The sequence below is a fragment of the Nyctereutes procyonoides genome, unplaced genomic scaffold, assembly GCF_905146905.1.
Source record: "Nyctereutes procyonoides isolate TBG_1078 unplaced genomic scaffold, NYPRO_anot_genome, whole genome shotgun sequence".
NCBI lineage: Eukaryota > Metazoa > Chordata > Mammalia > Carnivora > Canidae > Nyctereutes > Nyctereutes procyonoides.
This window is the reverse complement of record NW_026575041.1, coordinates 3,430,841-3,450,517: the sequence shown is the minus strand read 5'-3', so window position 1 is coordinate 3,450,517 and position 19,677 is coordinate 3,430,841. Positions and strand designations below refer to the sequence as shown.

General features: G+C 39.5%; 1 protein-coding gene across 2 annotated transcripts in view; it reads right to left on the bottom strand.

The window, feature by feature from the left end:
- POLD3 (DNA polymerase delta 3, accessory subunit) overlaps positions 1–19,419 on the bottom strand; it is a 50,461-nt gene extending 31,042 nt beyond the window's left edge. For both annotated transcript variants that reach the window (XM_055320817.1, XM_055320818.1), the window contains exons 1-3: positions 19,304–19,419; positions 17,732–17,787; positions 8,903–9,005 (exon numbers count right to left, since the gene is read on the bottom strand). In XM_055320817.1, coding sequence (XP_055176792.1) covers positions 8,903–9,005; positions 17,732–17,787; positions 19,304–19,363 — 219 coding nt within the window. In that variant the 5' untranslated portion in view covers positions 19,364–19,419. The remainder of the gene's footprint in view (positions 1–8,902; positions 9,006–17,731; positions 17,788–19,303) is intronic.
- Positions 19,420–19,677: the final 258 nt, after the last annotated feature.

Genomic DNA, 19,677 nt, shown 5'->3' with positions numbered 1-19,677 from the left:
ACACTTCATTAGTGTTTAAAGTAGTAGGACAACTTGCAATTCTAAAGCTTCTTTGCTAATAAATTCAGTTGCACGTGGATGTGAAATTAGGAATATCAAGTACCCCTAAAAAATCTGTGTACAGGGTGCCTACGTGGTTCAGTCAGTTGAATGTCCCACTCTTGGTTTCCACTCAGGTCATGATCTCAGAGTCCTAGGATCCAGCCAGGGAAGGAAATCTGTTTACCCCTCTCCTTCCCCCTTTGGCCACCCCTGCTAAATTAAATACATACATACACACATACATACATACATATATACATACATAAAATCCTCTTTAAAAATCTGTGTACAGTTTAATAAAGTCAGACTTATTTTTAACTTACTTTAAAATTTCTCCATCTGGGTAAGAAAAGTGACAGAACATACATATCAATACAATCCAAAACCAAACAGCAGCCCCCAGCTCACAGTGCTGCCAGCCCACAGAAGAGGGTGAGTGTGCAGGGAGGCCAAAGCCCCAGTATCTGTGGGGCCCAGGCCTACTGAGCACAGTGATCATGATGGCACTGAATGTTGGGCAAGGTGTACCATCGAACATCACCAATACTTCAAGCTGAAACACCTCTCCAGCAGGGGCCCCTCTGAAATAGATTTGGGGCATAGAAATTGGTGTGTTAGCCAAGATTTCAACTGAACAAGAGAAGCTCATTTCAAACAAGGTCATGACTCAGCTTGGTCCTTCATGAGCTGAAAAACTCATCCAATGTAGCTGGCTATTGGACAGTTTTCCAAGGTACTTCCACAGGTAGAAGCCCTGGACAGTTTATCAGAGTGATTAATCTAAACATGCCCTGTAAGGTCATTAAGCAATATCTCACTGCTTGCTAAATTCATCCACCTAGCCACCAAGTCCACAACAAATTCGACCCTCCCAAAAGGGTGATCTGACTGGAGAGCCTCTCATCCAGTGTAACAGATTAAAGATGGTTCTCAAGAGATTGAAGGCTTACAAAGCCCAAACAGAGCTGGTCCTGGAATATCACCTACCAGACAAAAGGGGTGTTGGAAACATTCTCCAGAACAGAAACTAACAAGATCTGCCCCTATAACAAAGTTCAACAAATAAACCAGAAAGTAGTTACTCCATGAAGAAATAACCACATTTACCTAGAAAGCTGAGAAGCTCCTCATCCATGCATTGAGAAGCTCCTTGTCCTAAGATTGGCATGTATGAATTCTTTGAAAATTATATTAATTTCATTTCTACTGATTTTATCTGGAAATTAAGGATGTGCCAAATGAGTCAGATATGAAGATTCATCTTTTGAAATCATCTAGTGTGTTTTATTCAGTTATCTTCTATCAGTGTGCAACTGAAAGACATCAGAAATGTCTAAATTAAAAATCTTTAGGGCATAATTAAAAGAGCAATTGATAGTAACCTAACATTTGTTCAGAAGATTAAGTGATTGATAATGTTTCCTTATTTTCTGGAAAAGAAACAAAAAAATTCCATGTCATTTGGGGAAAGTATCTCATCAGAGGCTTTTGCATAGATTGATGCCAAAAGGACATCTTTAGCATGGTGGTGTATGGCTCTGTGAGATACTAGGTCTATAAAATTCCAGAAAAAAAAACAACTGGATTTACAGAGTAGTTGCAGGATGCAAATTCACTGCTGCCTTTACACTATTACTTTTTTTTTAAAGATTTGAGAGAGAGAGAGAAAGAGCGCAAGCAAGTGAGCAGAAGAGTGGGGCAAAGGGAGAAAAACCCCAAGCAGACTCCTCATTGAGCACAGAGCCCAAAATAGGGCTCGACCTCACAAACCATGAGACCTTTACCTCAGCCAAAACCAAGAGTCAGACACCTAACTGATTGAGCCCCCCAGCCCCCCATACTAAGACACTTATAATCTAGCCATATATGCTGAATTTATTTTGTTAAACCTTCAGTTTATTCAGAATTTTCAGTTTACTATAAAAATGTATTAATTATAGCACATAGGAAAATTTATTTTCCTAAGACTTTTCTTTTGAAAATACATGTGCACCAAGGGATATGATTTATGTTAGAAATTAACATAAGTTCTTGCAAAAACACCAAAGTTGAATTTTCAACAGAAAATGTAGTCTTGGGATCCCTGGGTGGCGCAGCGGTTTAGCGCCTGCCTTTGGCCCAGGACGCGATCCTGGAGACCCGGGATCGAATCCCACATCGGGCTCCCAGTGCATGGAGCCTGCTTCTCCCTCTGCCTATGTCTCTGCCTCTTTCTCTCTCTGTGACTATCATACATAAATAAATTAAAATTAAAAAAAAAAAAAAAAGAAAATGTAGTCTTATGTTTTTAGATGTTATTCAGTATAGAAATGTGTGCTTTAGGATCTACTTGCTAGTTTCACTATTTAATCAAATATAAGATCTACTTTGATGAGTAACAAAGTACAAAAAAAAAAAAAAGAAAACCCATGGCACTAGTAAAACAAGCATACTTTATCATCAGGAAATAGAAATAGTATGCTTGGGGAAAATTCTCTTGATATATATAATAATCATAATTAGTAAATAGGTATAGCACTTAAAAGGATTTACATGACAGGTTAAAAAAGACCAGGAAAATAACTGAGTTTGCTAAATGAGTTCTTTATTCCTAATCCAAGAAGTTAACACCTGGAACATTAACTGCATAGTTACATCCAGTGTTATCTGGAAGGAAAAAACTACTGGCGAGTATAATCTAAGTAGCCATATTAAAATGAAAATGCTTTGATTCCTTAATGGAACAACAAGGATGCTTGCTGACATCCTATGGCCTGGTAAGAAGAATAGAGCAATATGAGAGCTGAAGGAGAAACTTGACTCTTCAGTGGCATATTTACTCTTACTTTACTTGGTGCTAAGTCAAATGAAACCAGTCCTTGTACAAGCTGTTATGAACTGCCTTTGAAAATTTAGTCCATTTTATTCTGGGCACTTAAAATGCAAATGCCAATAAGTGGTTCTTATGTATTTTGTGGGGGGAAAAATTATTTTCCTTTTTTTTTTTATTTTAAAAATTCAATGTTGATCTTTCAAAATGGACCAAGGCTTTTAAAAGGATTACAGTAGGGGTGCCTGGGTGGCTCAATTGGTTAAGCATCTGTCTTTGGTTCAGGTCATGATCCCGGGGTCTGGGATCAAGGTGCGCATTAAACTCCCTGCTCCTTGGGGAGCCTGCTTCTCCCTGTCCCTCTGCCTGCCACTCCCCCTGCTTGTGCTCTCTCTGTCAAATAAATAAATAAAATCTTAAAAAAAAAAAAAAGGATTATAATAAACATTCTTTACAACCTGAGCTGAAGGCAGATGTTTAAACCAACTGAGCCATCCAGGTGCCTCTACAAAATTTTCTATAAACATTTACTATGTGCTTTTAAAATATGTTGTGAACTTCTAAACTTATGAATTATCACTAGCTTAAGTGGCATACATTAGTATTAATATATTATAATGAAACTAAATTTTAGGGGATCCCTGGGTGGCGCAGCGGTTTAGCGCCTGCCTTTGGCCCAGGGCGCGATCCTGGAGACCCGGGATCGAATCCCACGTCGGGCTCCCAGTGCATGGAGCCTGCTTCTCCCTCTGCCTATGTCTCTGCCTCTCTCTCTCTCTGTGTGACTATCATAAATAAATAAAAATTAAAAAAAAAAAAGAAACTAAATTTTAGAACTGTGAAAACACAAAAAAACGAACACCATCTCAAATAGGGTGAGTAAAAGAAAACTTCTTAGTAAGTGATGTAATGAGAATAAATATATAATCATACAGAACCAAAACTGGATCTGTTTCTCATAGATTTGGAATACATTCTAAACAAGCAAAGACTTAAATGTAAAGAATGAAACCATACATATACCATAAGACAATATGGATGATTCTTCTATAAACAGATAAATGGGGATCCCTGGGTGGCGCAGCGGTTTGGCGCCTGCCTTTGGCCCAGGGCGCGATCCTGGAGACCCGGGATCGAATCCCACATCGGGCTCCTGGTGCATGGAGCCTGCTTCTCCCTCTGCCTGTGTCTCTGCCTCTCTCTCTCTCTCTCTCTGTGTGACTATCATAAATAAATAAAAATTAAAAAAATAAAAAAATAAAAAAAAAAATAAACAGATAAATGTAAACTGATATAACCGGAGAATGAGGAAAGTTTCCTAATAATAAACAATAAGAAATGATTTAAATAATCCATAAAAACTAATACACAACTTTTGAATGACAAAAATAAACTTTAAGCACAAAATACAAAGAAAAATGATAAAGTGGGAAAATATCTGTAACTCATATCACAAAGAGTTTAGAGTTTCTAAAATAGAAAAAATATTCCTTTAGAAAAATAGGCAAAAAGTATGAACAGATAGTTCACCCTGAAACAGATGACAACATGCATTGTGTGGAGAAGGGGGCTCTAAATATTACTAGTGGGAATGAAAAATGGAGAGGTATTTGGCAATTACCCAATGAAATACATATACATCCTAGGAATCCTAGGAAATTTAACCCTAAAAGTGGCAAAAATATATAAAACACATATTTATTATAGCACTATTTGTAATAGCCAAATATTTTAAGTGACTCAACAAACTAATCAATAAGGGACTGCTGAAAAAACTAACATAGATCAATGTAAGTCCAGGTGGTCATAATAAGGAATGAGGAATATTTCTGTAACTGCTATGGAGTGATGTTCAGGATCCACAGTTAAGTAAAAGAGCAAAGTGTAAAGTAAGGTATATAGAATGAAAGTTTTATCTAAGAAAAGGGGGTAATATGACTATATATTTGAATATATTAAAAACAAATATAATAATAATGGAAGGGGAAGCAAAATCTATTAAAACTATTACCTGTAAGGAAAAGCAAGAAATCTAAAAATTGAAAGTGGGAAAAGATCTAAATTTAACTAGATACTGAGTTGGTGGCTTAACCATAGAGAAGAGTTATTGCAAGTGACTAGAACACAGGCTGTGCATTCCTAGAAGGATATATTCTACAAACAAAAGGAATTGGAAAGAAATCTTAAACTGTCTTCAGTAGTCGTATTATCAGTAAATATAGTAGGTTTGCTTTTCTAAATCTCTTGTTTGGCTTAGCAAATATGTATTTATGAAAAACATTAGGAACTACTAAAATTCACAACATAAGAGAAAAAAACGGTATAAAATCAAGAAAGTTAAAAAAAAAGGATAGCTATAAATTTAAACTGAGAATATCTGTATGTTTTCATAATGTATTTTCTCTTTAAAAAAACAAAAGCCATTCCAAAAAATGTCATATTCTGTAAACTATACAATAAAAATTACAGAGCTAATGAGAAAAGGAACAGTAGGAATTAACCACTCAAATTTATGCAGCTTTGTAAAGTAAGGCCCTAAAAACAAAAATTGGTAGCTTCAGGAGAAAATCTGGACATCCCAGACAGTTCAGTGTGGCTAAATGCTGCCCCAGGGAATACTGAAAATGCCTAAAAATGACAGTCAAAATGCCAACTTGCTGATGTTCAATAACATAGACTAGGGTAGAGCTCTGCTTCAGGGAGTTCCTTCTAAGATGGACACAGGAGTAAGTTCAGCATCCACAAACCCAGATCCTGGTTGGGGTAAGCCCTCTGCATTTTTCAGCAATTAAAGGAAGAAAGGTAAATATGGCTACTTAATGAAAGAAAGCTGTTCTTTATAGAAAAATTCCAGCCAATAAATTCATAAAGAATGACAGAACATTACCATTTTGTTACTCCTAGTGAATTAATAATCTAGGTAATGATAAAAATCAATCCTGGCTAAGATCTTTAGATGAACAGCTAATGGGGAACTTTCACAAAGCATGGATTAGGCTGTCAACCTTAAATACCACAAAAAGAAAGTTAACAAAACATTCCCTTGAAATTTTCAGATAATTCTCTGGAAGATTCTCTGGGTTGAGATTAAAAAGAGGCTTTCACTTCCTACATGTAAAAAAAAAAAAAAAAAAACCCAAAACATTTTGTACAATAATGACCACTGGAAAATAAAAATCACTTATATTTTTATTTTATTTTTTTTTAAATTAATTTTTATTTATTTATGATAGTCACAGAGAGAGAGAGAGGCAGAGACACAGGCAGAGGGAGAAGCAGGCTCCATGCACCGGGAGCCCGACGTGGGATTCGATCCTGGGTCTCCAGGATCACGCCCTGGGCCAAAGGCAGGCGCCAAACCGCTGCGCCACCCAGGGATCCCCCACTTATATTTTTAAAATCCATCCTTTTTCTTTTTTTAAAGACCTTTTTCTTCCTAAAAACACATAACACTTAAAAAAGAAATTAGAAGGAAAAGAACTAAACCTGATATTATGCATAATCATCTGCCTTTCCTTAGGAGAGCTCTCTTTAAGGGTAAGCATCCACATTTGATCTATTAATTCTACAGGGTTCCACAAAGGGGCCCTGTGGGGCTGTTTGGAGGGTGAGTACAAGGCTCCAAAATTCTCACACCCACTTCAACCAAAGCAACTCTCCTCTTAATATATTTAATATATTAGGATTCTAAGATTTCATTTGAAAAACCAAAGCAGAATTTGAATGTTGTTAAATTGGTAGAATGCCTTCTATAAGCCATAGTATAGAAATTTTTTTAACTGATTGAGCCATACATGAATTTGAAAGATGGTCTCAAAAAATGAGAGGAATTTTGAAATTTTTGAAAACTGAGGAATACAATTTAAATGCTTTTTTTTTAAATGCACTTTCAGGGATCTTCACCCTGAAGATCATCCAAGGATTTGAAATTAAGAACCTCTGTCATGTGTGTCAGAATGAAAATATATAACTTTACCTTAAAACATAAATTCTTAACCTTGAACTCTGTTCTAGAAGATCTGTGAACACTCAAAATTTTATATGTTAACATATGTACTTTCAGATTCTCAAAGGAATCAACGATCAAATAAAGAATAAAAATCAGGGACGCCTGGGTGGCTCAGCAGTTAAGTGTCTCCTTTCAGCCCAGGGTGTCATCCTGGAGTCCCAGGATCAAGTCCCACATCAGGCTCCCTGTGTGGAGCCTGCTTCTCCTTCTGCCTAGGTCTCTGCCTCTCTCTGTCTCTCATGAATAAATAAAATCTTTAAAAAAAATAAAAACCACTGCTTTAAAGGAATACACAATGATTCCTAGGTAAAGAACTGACATGGGGGCAGCCTGGGTGGCTCAGCGCTTTAGTCCCACCTTCAGCCCAGGGCATGTTCTTGGAGACCTGGGATTGAGTCCCACGTCAGGCTTCCTGCATGGAGCCTGCTTCTCCCTCTGCCTGGGTCTCTCTCTCTCTCTCCTGTCTCTTATGAATGAATGAATGAATGAATGAATGAATGAATAAATAAATAAATAAATAAATAAAATCTTAAAAAAAAAAAAAAAGAACTGACATGGCTGGATTGAAGGCATTGACTAATTAAAGAAACAGAGGGGTTAGTTAATCCTGGAAACAAAAGGAAAGAAGACATTCAGATGTAAATCTAGGCCATGCATGGAAAGGATGCTAGTGGCAGGTTTACTTCTGAGAATGAATGAATCAGATCTACTTAATTTTGTGTTTCTAATATATGATGACATCTGATTCTGTCTACACTTATCTTGATTTTTGTCTACAAATATCTTGATTATCATCTGGCTTGCCAAATAGCCAGATGAATCAGATGAATCAGATCTACTTAATTTTGTGTTTCTAATATATGACGACATCTGATTCTGTCTACACTTATCTTGATATTTGTCTACAAATATCTTGATTATCATCTGGCTTGCCAAATAGCTTACCAATAAGGAAAGAATATGCTGGTCATAGAATATAAGGATCTATTCCCCATAACAGTTGTTTCTCCTTATAGATTAATTACTAAATTGCCATTCTAGTTTTAAATCTCAAATACTTGGGACTCTTGCTACAAGATAAATCCAGTTAGCATTTCGAAAATCAGGATTTTCTGATCTTAGGACTCTAAGAGAAAGTCAAAAGGGAAGACAAAAAACATGTATTAGTGGATCACTGAGAAGGAAACCTAATCCTTGGGCTAAATTCTATGGCGCTGATGGTGGTGATGGTGGGAGCAAAAGGGCCTTCAAAGAAGAGGTTTGGGGTAGTGAGAGTAGAAGAAGTGTGAAGTGTGCCTTACTTTTGGCAGGAAGCCAGAGAGGAGAAATTATCAAAGTTCCCAAAGATCAGTCTGGTGCAGGGAAAGGAACAAGTTATATCAGCAGAGCTTCTGATACCTAACCAGACACAGGAGTATAAGATGATCCCTGTGCCCCTAAAAGGGACAAGGAAGTAGCTAAGAGAAAGTCAGTAAGCCCAAGAAAGCTTTGTGGTCAGGATGATGAAAACGGTGACTTGTGTTAATGGATGACCCAATACCAGATGAGACAATAAAAAGACACAGGAGAATAAAAATGTTCCTGGCCTTTGCACTAGCTCAGCCCCTTGCCAACACCCCCATCCTTCAGCCACTCAGACATAAGCCTGAAATGAAATGAAAGCTCAAACTGAAATCAAGTTCAGTTTAAAAATAAAACTGGACTTCTTCAACACCTGAATTTTTGGCCTAATGTCTGAACAGTCTAGAAATTAACCATCACTGTTCCTAATATACTTTCAAGAGGAAAAAGGAATAACAGAGCAGTCTCCTAAAGTCTTGTTGCCTAAGAAAACTACATAATTATGATATTGTCTCTGCATCACAGCCAAGATACTACCCAAACTTCTGAGTTTTAGGTTTGGTCTCAAAATTCAAAACAATCATCTTGAAGCTGTCTTAAAACTTCCACAATACTAAATCCTGTTTTTTTCCCCTATGTTTTATAACACAGTTTAATAGCTCAAACATATTTCAGTTCATCATAAGATTCTGACAACTTACGGAATGTCCATTCTGAATGAGACTGCCAGACACTAAATAGGTTACATGCAGTTGGGCTCCTGAATTCTCCTTTCTCTTCCTTTCAACATAATCGTATAGCATCCTGTTCCAAATAGAAGGTAAAAGTCATTAGTAAGAGTTTTTACCTCACAACTTTTAATTCATGGTTTAAAAGTTAGATATATTAAATCTGACAGTCCATCAAATTCTTTACAGAGTATTCTTGATTCCATGGACAGAGAGTTATAAGATGGACTTTAGACAGGACATATAGGTTGGGATCAACTAGTATTGAGTTGGCACAGTGACCAAACAACTGAAACAAAAGAAATCTAATTATAAACCAAGAGAGACTGAATCTGCATTAAAACAGTGCAATAACATACAATGGACACAACAATGAATCAAGAAAAAGTTCAGTCACTAATTATATGATCCTGGGTAAGTTAAATAATTTTTCTAGGCCTCTTAATCTTGAGGTATTAAACCAGGAGGCTGGGGGATCCCTGAGTGGCACAGCGGTTTGGCGCCTGCCTTTGGCCCAGGGTGTGATCCTGGAGACCCGGGATCGAATCCCACGTCGGGCTCCCGGTGCATGGAGCCTGCTTCTCCCTCTGCCTGTGTCTCTGCCTCTCTCTCTCTGTGACTATCATAAATAAATAAAAAAAACTTAAAAAAAAAATAAAATAAACCAGGAGGCTGTATTAGATCAGTGATTCTCTTAACCTGGGATTCATATGGCCATTTATAACCCTGCACCCCCAAAACTGTAAGCAAAATGCATATGTATTTTTCAGGGGGAGCCAGTTCAGGGTCTTCAGTAGATTCTCAGAGGGACTGCTCTAAAACATTAAGAAGCACTATGTATATAAGTGTTTAGTTCTGAAATTTCAATTTTATGTTCACTCAGACTCCGTGCTATTTCAGAACTGCAAAATTTAACAGCTTACTCACACTGCCTAGTATTCAGAATATTCATAAACCTGAAATGGCCACTCCATGTAGAAATAATGATTTTAGGGCAGCCCCAGTGGCTCAGCAGTTTAGCGCCTGCCTTCGACCCAGGGCCTGATCCTGGAGACTGGGGATCGAGTCCCATGTCAGGCTCCCGGCATGGAGCCTGCTTCTCCCTCTGCCTGTGTCTCTGCCCCTCTCCCTCTCTCTCTATCTCTCTGTCTCTGTCTCTCATGAATAAATAAAAATCTTTAAAAAAAAATAATGCTTTTAGTATTATCCCTACATTCCTTTTTGTCCTTGTGTTCCAGCAAGCATCAGAAGGTGGCTCCCTGTAACAACTTACAGATTAAGGAAAGAGTTTAACAAAAACAATAAAAGAGATGCATCATTTGTGTCTTTTACTTCAAGAAACATTTAATGAGCGTCTGAAATGCCACTCATACTTCTGCCACAATTAAAAACTCAAAAATTCCAAGGGAAACTCAACCCAACTGTTAACCACTCTTCTTGAAGCATCGGCTCTCTTAGCTTCCATGATCCCATGCCCCACTGAATCTCATTATTTCTACATGGAGTGACCAACTGCTTCTGCCCCATTCCTGCATAGACTTGACTACTTCTGGGCAGCCCGGGTGGCTCAGCGGTTTAGCGCCGCCTACAGCCCAGGGCCTGATCCTGGAGATGTGGGATCGAGTCCCACGTGAGACTCCCTGCATGGAGCCTGCTTCTCCCTCTGTCTGTGTCTCTGCCTCTCTCTCTCTCTCTCTCTCTCTCCTCTCTGTGTATTCTCATGAATAAATAAATAAAATCTTAAAAAAAAAAAAAAAGACTACTTCTTTTTCCATATGGCTGGAATTCTGTTGTCAGCTACCTTTTTTTAATTTATAGAGAGACCAATCATCTAGATGTGCCTGGATCTTGGGGGTTTTCTGAGACATAGACTTTTAGTGCTAAAACTGACAGTCCTAGGCACACCAGGATGGTTGGTCACCTTACTACTTATCCTCCTTTTGGTTTCATTCATCCCCATGTTTTCATTTAATCCTGTCAACATCATCATCTGCTCAAACCACCCAAGCCAGAAATCGGGAGGTCAACCTGCATTTCTCCTTATTCGGTGAGTTTCCAAATCTCATTGGTTCTTCCTCCCAAGTAATTTTTGACTCCACGCCCCAAACCTCTTACCTGGACTGTTTCAATTTCAAACGTCAATTCTGCCCTGCCTCTTTCCCATTACCTACAAGGCCAGCACAGTGAAGTTTTAAAAACGCAAATCAAGGGCAGCCCAGGTGGCTCAGCGGTTTAGCGCCACCCTCAGCCCAGGGCGTGATTCTGGAGACCTGGGATCCAGTCCCATTGTCAGGCTTCCTGCATGGAGCCCGTTTCTCCCTCTGCCTGTGTCTCTGCCTCTTTATGTCTCTCGTGAATAAATAAATAAAATCTTTAAAAACAAACAAAAAAATGTAAATCAAGTCATTTGGTCAATACAATTTTACTTTATGTTCTATGCCTTAAGGATAGAGCAGTAAACAAAGGAGTTAAAACTCCTACCCTTATATTATAGAAGAGAAAAAAAAAAGTATATAATGTCAGACAGTAGTAAAGCTATGGAAAAAAACAAAAGTAAGAAGATTAGAAAGTGCCTGAGAAGTTTTGTTATTTTATATAAGGTCATTAGGGAAGACCTCATGAGCAGAAGAGCCTTGCAGGAAGTGAGGGAGCCGCCAATGTGGATATCCTGGGGAAGAAAGTTCAGGCACAGCGAACAAGAATGTAAAGGTTCTGAAGTAAATATGCAAATAAGCAAGGTCCAAGGAACAGGAAAGAGGCAAGTGTGGAGGACGAAGACTGGTAGGGAAAAGAGAGCCAAGTGCCAGACGTGCAGGGCTTTATAGGATTTCAAGCAAGGAAGTCATTAGAAGGTTTAGAATAGAAATAACATGATTAGAAGGATTCCTACTGCTGTGTGGACAATATACTATTGAGGGGCAAGGGAGGACGCAGGGAGACTAGTTAGGAGGCTACTGCAGTAATCTGGGCTAGAGATTATGGTAGCTCAACAAGGACATTAACAATGGAGGTAGCAATTAGTAGACGGATTCTAGGTATAATTTAAAGGAAGAAAAAAGAATTTGAGGTGGGCTGATTTTGGGAAATGAGAGAAAGAGGAGTCAAGAATGATTCAAAGAATAAAATTGTCATTTATGGCAACAGGAAAAAGCAGGTGCTGGGGGAGAAATTAGAGGTTAGGTTTTAGGCAATGTTAAGTCTGAGATGACTTTTAGTCAATAAGTGATATTGAGAGGTAGTCTGAATTCTTTTCTGAATATCCTTGTTACAAAGTCTTCAGTCTTTCCCAATCTCTTCAGGATTGACTCCAATATCCTAACGATGATAGAGAAGACCCTTCTGGTTCTAGCCCCTCTATCTCTCACCATTCCCCACATTCATACAATTTTCAGCCTTAGGAAACATTCTGTGGTTCCCCTTGCTCCTCTGTATGACTGTTCTTCTGCCTAGAATCTATTCTCAGACCTCATCCACCTAACTCCTCATCAAGACAACAAACAGCTGTTACCACCTGCATGCCCAATCACTTCCTCAGTACCACCAAGGATACTTAAAATGCTTCCACTATAGATAAAATTTTAAAAGATGACAGGACACTTAGGTCTTAATTTTCTCAACTGTTAAAGAGGTTGATAACATCCATCATATTGGACTGTTACAAAGATTATGTGAGACACGTGTTTGTGAAAATATCTACCATAGTGCTTAGTACTCACTCAACAAATATTTATTGGCCCTTATTAAGAGCCAGACACTGAAGGTACAATGATTGTGGCATACTGTATTTTCCAAAGATGGCTACAATATCTCCCATCCAATATGCTCTTCTACATTCTCCCATAAAGAGGTGGAGTCCATCCCCACCCCTTGAATCTGGGAGGGCTAGTGATTCATTTTAACCAAAAGAATGAAGCAGACATGACACTGCTTGACTTCTGAGGGTAGTCAGAAAAGGTAATCAGCTTCTGCCTTGTGCTGGAACATCAGCTTTTGGAGTCCTGAACTGCTATGTAAGAAGTCCATCCACCTGGAAACCCCACTGACAAAGCCCAGGCCATATACAAAGACACATGCAATATCTGATCAATAGCCCCAGCTGAAGTCCCAGCAAATAACCAGCATCAACCAACAGTTATGTGCATAAAGATCCCCACAGAGGATTTGCCCCCCACCATTGAGGCTTCCCAGCTGAAGACCAGACATTATAGAGCAGAAATAAACCATTTTCCCCGTGCCCTGCCCAAATTCCAAACCAAAAGAATCTATGAACATAATAAAATGGGTGTTTCAAGCTGCTAAATTTTGGGATAACTTGTTTCACAGCAATAGTAAATGGAAAAGTGATCAATTTGATAAACATGTTCCCCACCTTCATGCAGTTTATACCCTAGTAGAAGCAGGCAGACCTAGAAAATGTCAGAGTAATGATTATAAAATTCTGGATCAACTGGATATACACATCTAAAAAAAATGAAACTGGACCCTTTCCTTACACTATAGACAAAATGATTCCTGGAGGAAATAGTGTCTATATTTGAGGGCTTCATTTAAAATTAGCTTCAAGGGATCCCTGGGTGGCGCAGCGGTTTGGTGCCTGCCTTTGGCCCAGGGCGCGATCCTGGAGACTCGGGATCGGGTCCCACGTCGGGCTCCCGGTGCATGGAGCCTGCTTCTCCCTCTGCCTGTGTCTCTGCCTCTCTCTCTCTCTCTCTCTCTATCATAAATTTTTTAAAAAAATTAAAAATAAAATAAAATTAGCTTCAAAATAAATAAATAAATAAATAATAAAATAAAATTAGCTTCAGCTGGGGCACTTGGGTGGCTCAGTTAAGCTCCTACCTCTTGATTTCAGCTCAGGTTATGATCTCAGGGTTGTGGTATTGAGCTCCCCATGGGGCTCTGTGCTGGGCATGGAGCCTGCTTGAGATTTTCTCTCTCCCTCTTTCTCTGCCCCTCCCCCGCCCCTCTCTAAAAAAATTAAAACTAAAAATTAATAAAATAAGCTTGAGCCAACACCTAATTTGAAAATTACAGCGTATTCTTATTATGAGGCCTGAAGGATTTTTAAGATGTTAACAAGCACATGATATGGAGAAACCTAAAATATAGTGATAGTTATTGTTGTAAGAGCTAAAACTACAAAACTCTTAAACATAGAAGTAAATAAACATAGAAGTAAATCTTCATGACCTTAAGTTGGGCAAAGCCTTCTTAGATACATACTATATACAAAGCACAAGCAACAAAAGATAAAACAGGGGCACCTGGATGGCTCAATTGGTAGAGCATGCAATTCTTGATTTTGGGGTCCTGAATTCAAACCCCACATTGGGCATAGTGCTTACTTAAAAATAATATTTTTAAAAAAGGTAAAAGAAATTGGGCTTCATCAACAATAAAAACTTCTGTGCTTCAAAAAGTACCATCAAGAAAGTGCAAAGACACCCTTTCACGAAGATGGTGCCAAAGACAAAGGAAGCCCCTGTGCCTGCCAAAGCCAAGGCTTTGAAAGCTAAAAAAGCAGTGCTGAAAGGTGTGCACAGTCACAAAAAAAAAAGATCCACACGTCACATACATTCCGATGACCCAAGACTGCATCTCTAAAGCGGCAGCCCAAATATCCTAGAAAGAGAACCCCCAGGAGAAACAAGCTTGATCTCCATGCCATCGAGTTCCACCTGACTACTGCGTCAGCCATGAAGAAAAAGAAAAGACAACACATTCATGTTCATTGTGGATGTCAAGGCCAATAAGCACCAGATCAAACAGGCTGCCAAGAAGCTCTACAACATTGATGTGGCCAAGGTCAACACCTTGATCAGGCCTGATGGAGTGAAGAAAGCATATATTCAACTGGCTCCTGATTATGATGCTTTGGATGTTGCCAACCAAATTGGGATCATCTAAACTGAGTCCAGCTGGGTATAAATCTAAATTTCTTCACCAAAAAAAAAGTGCAAAGACAACCCACAGAATAGGAGAAAATTTTTGCAGATCATATATCTGATCAGGTGCTCACTTCAGCAGCACATACATATTTGATCAGGGTCTTGCATCCAGAATATATAAAAATACTCTTTACAATTTAACAAGACAACTCAGTGAAAAAAATAGGCAAAGGATCTGAGTAGGCATAGTTACACAAATGGCTAATAAACACATGAAAAGATCAACATCATTGGTCATTATGGAAATGCAAACCAAAACCATAATGATACCAATTCACACCTACTAGGAGATGGCTAAAACAAAAAAGATGATAAAGACTTGGCAAGAATGTGGAGAAACTGCAACCCATAACCTACTGCTGGGATTTTAAATTAGTGTGGCCACTCTGAAAAACAGCTTGGCAGTTCCTCAAAATGTTCTATGACACAGACATAGGTATATATCCAAGAGAACTGAATACGTATAAACACATAAAAACGTGTATACAAATATCCATAGTAGCATTATTCATGATACCAAAATGTGGAAACAACCCAAATGTCCATCATTGTACTATTTAAGTGTGTTATGGGTTGAACTGTGCCTGCCCCCCCCACACCAAAAAAAAAGATATGTTGATATCCTAAACACCAGTACCCCAGAGTGTGACCTTCTTTGGAAAGAGGATCTTTGCAGACGTAATTAGGTAAGATGAGGTCATACTGGAGTAGGGTGGGCTCCTAATTCAATGACTGGTATCCTTATATGATGGCCATGTAAGATATGGCACACAGGAAGAAGGCAATGTAACAACAAAGACACTGGGGTTAGGCAGCTATAAGCCAAAGAATGCCAAAGGTTGCCAGCAAACCACCAGAATCTAGGAAGGAATGAAGGATTCTTCTGTATAGGTTTCAGAGAGAGTATGGCCCTGTCAAGACCTTAATTTCGGATTTCTAGCCCCTAGAACTGCAAGACAATAAATTTCTAATGTTTTAAGCCACATAGTTCATAGCATTCTGTTATGGCAGCCCTAGGAAACTAACTTGCCATATAATGGAATATTATTCAGCCCTAAAAAGGAATTAAGTACTGATATATGCTACAACATGGACAAACCTTGAAGACATTACGCTAAGCAAAAGAAACCAGACACGAGACTATATATTACAGGATTCCATTCATATGAAATGGCCAGGATAGGTAAATCTATAGACAGAGTTTACTAGTGATTGCCTAATGCTGGGAGGGTGGGGGAAGGATGTGAAAGGAGTGGAGAGAAAATGCTAAGTGAGTGCTAATGGATACAGGGTTTCTTTTGGAGGTGATGAAAATGTTCTACAACTAATTATAGTGATGGCTGCGTAACTCTGAACATACTAAAAACTACTGAATTATACATTTTCAGTGGGTGAATTGTACGGTATGTGAATTTTATCACAATAAAGCTGCTTTTCAAAAAAAATTAAGAAAGTAGTTAACAGAGTGATATTACAGAGAGGAAGGGATGGGGATACCTGAAATAAAACATTAGAGAAGGGTGGTTGCAAAAAGTAATGTGTGACATTTGAGCTAAAACCTGAAGGATGAGAACAGCTGGGAGAAGAGCATTCCAGACAGAGGGAATGATTCAAATGTTCTAAGTCAGAATGAGCCTGGCATATTTGACGGACAAAAAGACGAATATGGCTACAGTTTAAGTAAGGTAGAGAGAGGCATGGGATGAAGTTGGTTGAGAGACAGGGGCTAGAGAGTGTGTTAATTCTATAAAAATTACAAGCAATCAAAGTACTACGATAAAATCGCAGGCAACTTTATTTCATCTCCAGCCCTCAATATGCACCTTTAAGCCCCAACAGGCTTATATAGTAATAGTTATTTCATAAATATCTATAAACATAACAATTAGTCATATATGTCCGTTCTGAAAGTTACCTGAAACCCTTGGGTTTGGGCCAGCACTGGCATTAGCAACAGAAAATCTCAGATAAAGGTCAGTCCAAATTCATCCCTAGGCCAAGAGTTTCAGGTCTTGAAGGCATAATCATAGCCAAAGCCAGATTCTAGGTCTGTCAAAAATAGCCCACAAAAAGCCAAATCAACCCATTCTAGTTATCAGGAATTTTCTAAGATTCATGGAACATTGCCTGACTCAAAGAAAGCTCCCACGACTCAAAAAATTGGGGGAAAAAAAAATCAGACCACTTTAGGAATAAATTGAATTAAATGAGTATTTAACTCAATATATATGCTCTCAGCCTATTTACCAATTCCTCCTCTTGGGATAGAGACAAGATTTTTAAGAAATTTTGGAAGTTAATTCAAAAGCTTTCCTTTTCCCTTTTGGCCTCAAGTTGAACTACAAATTTCAGCAAGCAAAGGTGATAAAGCAAAAGTTCAAGAAAGGCAATGCTCTGCATCATCCTGACACTCCCATTTTAGTTCATTTAAATAGTCCTCCCCAGTACACCTGTTGACCTCATTATGAAAGTACTTCAATAACACCCAGATGTGGGCCTAAGGAGCACGTGTGAAAATGTAATGAAGATACAAGATGACAAGCATACAAAATCTGAGATGTAGCCCGTTTAATAAATTTGAAGTAACAAAATGATGTTAACCAGAGGCCAAGGCTACAAATAAATCCAGCAAATATACAACCACATATTTGTATATAAGTCCACCTATCTCCTAAATAAATACAAATCTAGTGAAAGGTAGTAAAAATAGTATTCTTTCCTATTTTCCGGGGGAAAAAAAAATTTCTAACCTCAAGGCTATCTGCAAAGCTTAAAACAAAGCAAAACAAAACAAACAAAACACACAACAACAACAACTCCAGTGTGAATAAAAATCGTAGTAAATTGTACTTACTGTTTGGCCTGGTTAACATGAACCCCTAGTGTATAGCTCAGCCATTTGTATGTCACCTGCAAGAAGAAGGAATTGTTTTTTTAATGTCAAAAAACATTAATGACATTAACATTAAATTATTCCAGCGTACAGGTTAGTCCCAGGGGCTCCTAAAGATTCCTACTTTCAGATGATTGTGCCTTATATATTACAGTGGATGCCACCCTAGTTTTGCCAAGAACAGTCCATCTGGGTAGGTAGGACTGAGATATTTATCTTACAAACACTAAAAAGTCTGTTTCACAGGCTAATTAATACAAAAGTCTAAAATGAAAGGCTGAATATACATACAAAGAAAAAGCTCTCATTTTCCTCACATTCTTTGTTTTACCCTTTATTCACACTCTGTCCTTTTTTGTGGCCACCACTGATAACTATTAAAATTCATCCAGAAGCTAGATTACTTTGCAGTGTATGACATAAACGTCTAAGGAAAAGTTGCAGCCGTGCCTGTTTGCTAATGCAAACATTAGCAGGCACAGGTGGTGCAGGGGCCAGGGAATTAAAGAAGTGGATGGGGGCAGCCCGGGTTGGCTCAGCGGTTTGGCGCCTGCCTTTGGCCCAGGGCCTGATCCTGGAGACCTGGGATCGAATCCTATGTCGGGCTCCCTGCATGGAGCCTGCTTCTCCCTCTGCCTCTCTAATAAATAATAAAACAAAATATTAAAAAAAAAAAAGGAAGTGGACGAATGCTGTATTTGGGGTCAGACTGGAATCCACTGGCATCAAGCCTTGGTCTTCCTTCCATCCTTCCTTGAACTCTCTTGTCATATGTCACTTCCTTGGATGCTCCTCACCTCTTGGAAGTCTTCCAATTCTAAATGCCGAGTTTCCAATAATTAAGAACATAGGTGAGGCGAAAGCATTAGTAAAAGGGACAGACCTAGGTTGGAAAACTGCCTATCCTTCACTAACTACAAGTAAGTAATGTGGTTCCTCTGCTTCAAGTATAGGGATACGTCCGGCGCCCTTTGGGGTCGCTGTAAAGATTAAATGCAATATTGTACATCCCAGGCTCACAGCAGGCACTCAATCGTCACTCAATCGTCAATGGGGTCTGTAGGTCTGTAAAGTCCACTCACATTCATCTTCTCAATCTTTCATTCCAACCCTGAGGGGGCTGGTCAAGCCTGCGAATACCACCTGACGGTTGAAAGGTGAAACACTAGTCACCTAACCCAATCACGGCACAACTTCTTCAACAGTCAACTTGGGGCTTTAAACTACCATTTCACCTCAACGGACAGACGCAGAAACACCTCAGAATTATTATCTACCAGGGCCCTTCCCTCCACGCCTGTTCTTGGCCCCTGCTCCTTGCACAGCACCCGGCACGCCCAACCCAAGGGACGCGGACTAGCGCGCGCCAGAGCAATTCCCCCTGCGAGCCCTCGCGAGCCCTGGGGCACGAGACGTGGGGACCCGTCGCCCTCGGCCAGTCCCCACCACCAGGCCAAGCGCAGAGGGGTCAAGGCCCCTGCCGCCCTCAGGACTGCAGTCTCCTGCCCACATTCCCCAGTCCTAGCTCCTCACGATCTTGTTCTGGTCCGTGACGAACTCGTCTATATTTTCCAGATAAAGCTGGTCCGCCATCGTGCGGCACAGCTGCGAGCCCCGCCACCACAAACGCAGCTCCCGCCGGCGGGAAACGTCTTTCCTCTCTCCCGGGTTCGGGGTCGTTTCCCACAGCAACGGAGGCGACGCGCTACGGCGGCCGCCCCAGGGTCAAACTAGTGACGGAGACGGCGCCGGCTCAAGTAGGCGGGGCTAGTAGGTAGGAGCCAACGCAAGCGCGGCCTAGGAGGGACCTGCGCGGGATCCGGGGAGGGTGTTCCTGGAGCCCTGGTTTTAAACCTCCCGTCTGCAATTTAATGACTAACCCAAAGCAAAATACCTCCTCTGTAGGA